Here is a 2,062-nt window from a genome sequence, read left to right on the forward strand (position 1 = left end):
GAACCGTCGGAGCCAGAGGTCTGGAACCGTCTGAGCCAGAGGTCTGGAACCGTCTGAGCCAGAGGTCTGGAACCGTCTGAGCCAGAGGTCTGGAACCGTCTGAGCCAGAGGTCTGGCGTTTCTCTGGTTGACATGATGATGTAGAACAAATGGAAAACAATGAGACCTGCCTTTTCTCAGCGTCTTTATTACTGCTGTTCAAAAAAGAACTATTATTTCAGAAAAGAACCAAAAAACTTTGATTCATGTTTGAACTGATGCAGCTTAGGCTGTGTTATTCACACTATTTTCATTTATACCTCTTGATGAAGGGAGTCCTGGGCCAGAGATAATAAATACTAAAGCTTTATGTTCTCCTCTTTAGAGGAAACAGGTTACAGGAACCTTTATTAACCTCATTATTAATGTCAAACATGAATGCAGACAAACTGTTATCTTACCTGCTGGTTCCAGGATGTGTTTGTTCAGACAAACATTCCTGTTGCACAACCTTAGAAGGTCTTCGCCCACATCTGAGAAAGAGAAATAGATTACACACACACACTGGTCCTGCTATATGTAGTGAGGACCGTTTGGTTTCAGCTCATTTTCAACCCTTTCTCTGCTCAAACAAGCAGCACATCCCTAACCCAGTTCACACCCTAACAGAACGTCCTCACTCTATACCAACTGGTCCTCAATGTGATGGTGAAATGGGAAAAACGGTCCTCACTCTGATGCCTGGACGGGATGGAGATGCAACGCTCCCAAACGTCACAGGGACCTGTGGCCGCCCAGCGGCAGCACTGGTCAAAGGTGTAACTGCGATAAAAGGTGGTGGAGGCGCTGAGGAGGCTGACGACCCACAGCGTCTCTCAGCAGGGTTTATATTTTTCAAAAATCACCTCAAACATCTATTTATTGAACGCTTTCCTACTGCTGAGAACACAACCACAGTACTCTGATATTTATAGATCTAGACAAGATGGCTGCCTTCAGTGCTTTATTTATTATTATTATTATTTATAAAGGGATCAAAAACATTAATGTATAAAAAATTATGAATAACAACCGATACTGATTCTAACATCAATAGATCCTGCATCCCTAGAATGGACACAACTTCACTTCCATCCTTCCATCCATCCATCCATCCATCCATCCATCCATCCATCCATCCATCCATCCATCCATGCATGGCTTCCCTTTATGCTGCATCACTGATTCTCCTCCTTCACAAGCAGCTGAATCTAATATAGAAATTTATCCCATGTGTCATTAACAGCCAAAGACTATATATTGAACCTTATATTTAAAAAATCATTTATACACTGATTTGAATTAATTGTGCTTTAATTCTTTCAGGTTTCTAATATTTTAATTTTCAGTCTGTGTACTGTGAGTCTGTCTCTGCTTGCTGCTATTTCTGAGTCCTGCTGAAATACGAAAGACAAAAGATATGTGGACTTTATTATAGCATAGCGTATAGTAGCATAGTGTAGTATAGCATAGTATAGCATAGAATAGCATAGTATAGCATAGAATAGCATAGCATAGAATAGCATAGCATAGTATAGCATAGTATAGCATAGCATAGCATAGTATAGCATAGCATAGCATAGCATAGTATAGCATAGTATAGCATAGAATAGCATAGTATAGCATAGAATAGCATAGCATAGAATAGCATAGAATAGCATAGTATAGCATAGAATAGCATAGCATAGAATAGCATAGAATAGCATAGTATAGCATAGAATAGCATAGAATAGCATAGAATAGCATAGTATAGCATAGCATAGCATAGTATAGCATAGTATAGCATAGCATAGTATAGCATAGTATAGCATAGCATAGTATAGCATAGAATAGCATAGAATAGCATAGCATAGTATAGCATAGAATAGCATAGTATAGCATAGCATAGCATAGTATAGCATAGTATAGCATAGCATAGCATAGTATAGCATAGCATAGCATAGTATAGCATAGCATAGCATAGTATAGCATAGTATAGCATAGCATAGCATAGTATAGCATAGCATAGTATAGCATAGTATAGCATAGCATAGCATAGTATAGC

The 2,062-nt window shown here is 38.8% G+C and overlaps 1 protein-coding gene across 1 annotated transcript in view; it reads right to left on the minus strand.

Moving 5' to 3' along the window:
* Window positions 1-2,062, minus strand: part of mettl22 (methyltransferase like 22) — a 31,026-nt gene that overhangs the window by 13,699 nt on the left and 15,265 nt on the right. The window contains exons 5-6 of the mRNA XM_015403629.1: window positions 660-851; window positions 441-552 (exon numbers count right to left, since the gene is read on the minus strand). Coding sequence (XP_015259115.1) covers window positions 441-552; window positions 660-851 — 304 coding nt within the window. The remainder of the gene's footprint in view (window positions 1-440; window positions 553-659; window positions 852-2,062) is intronic.

The sequence above is a fragment of the Cyprinodon variegatus genome, unplaced genomic scaffold (assembly GCF_000732505.1).
Source record: "Cyprinodon variegatus isolate N-32 unplaced genomic scaffold, C_variegatus-1.0 Scaffold1530, whole genome shotgun sequence".
NCBI classification, from domain to species: Eukaryota; Metazoa; Chordata; class Actinopteri; order Cyprinodontiformes; family Cyprinodontidae; genus Cyprinodon; species Cyprinodon variegatus.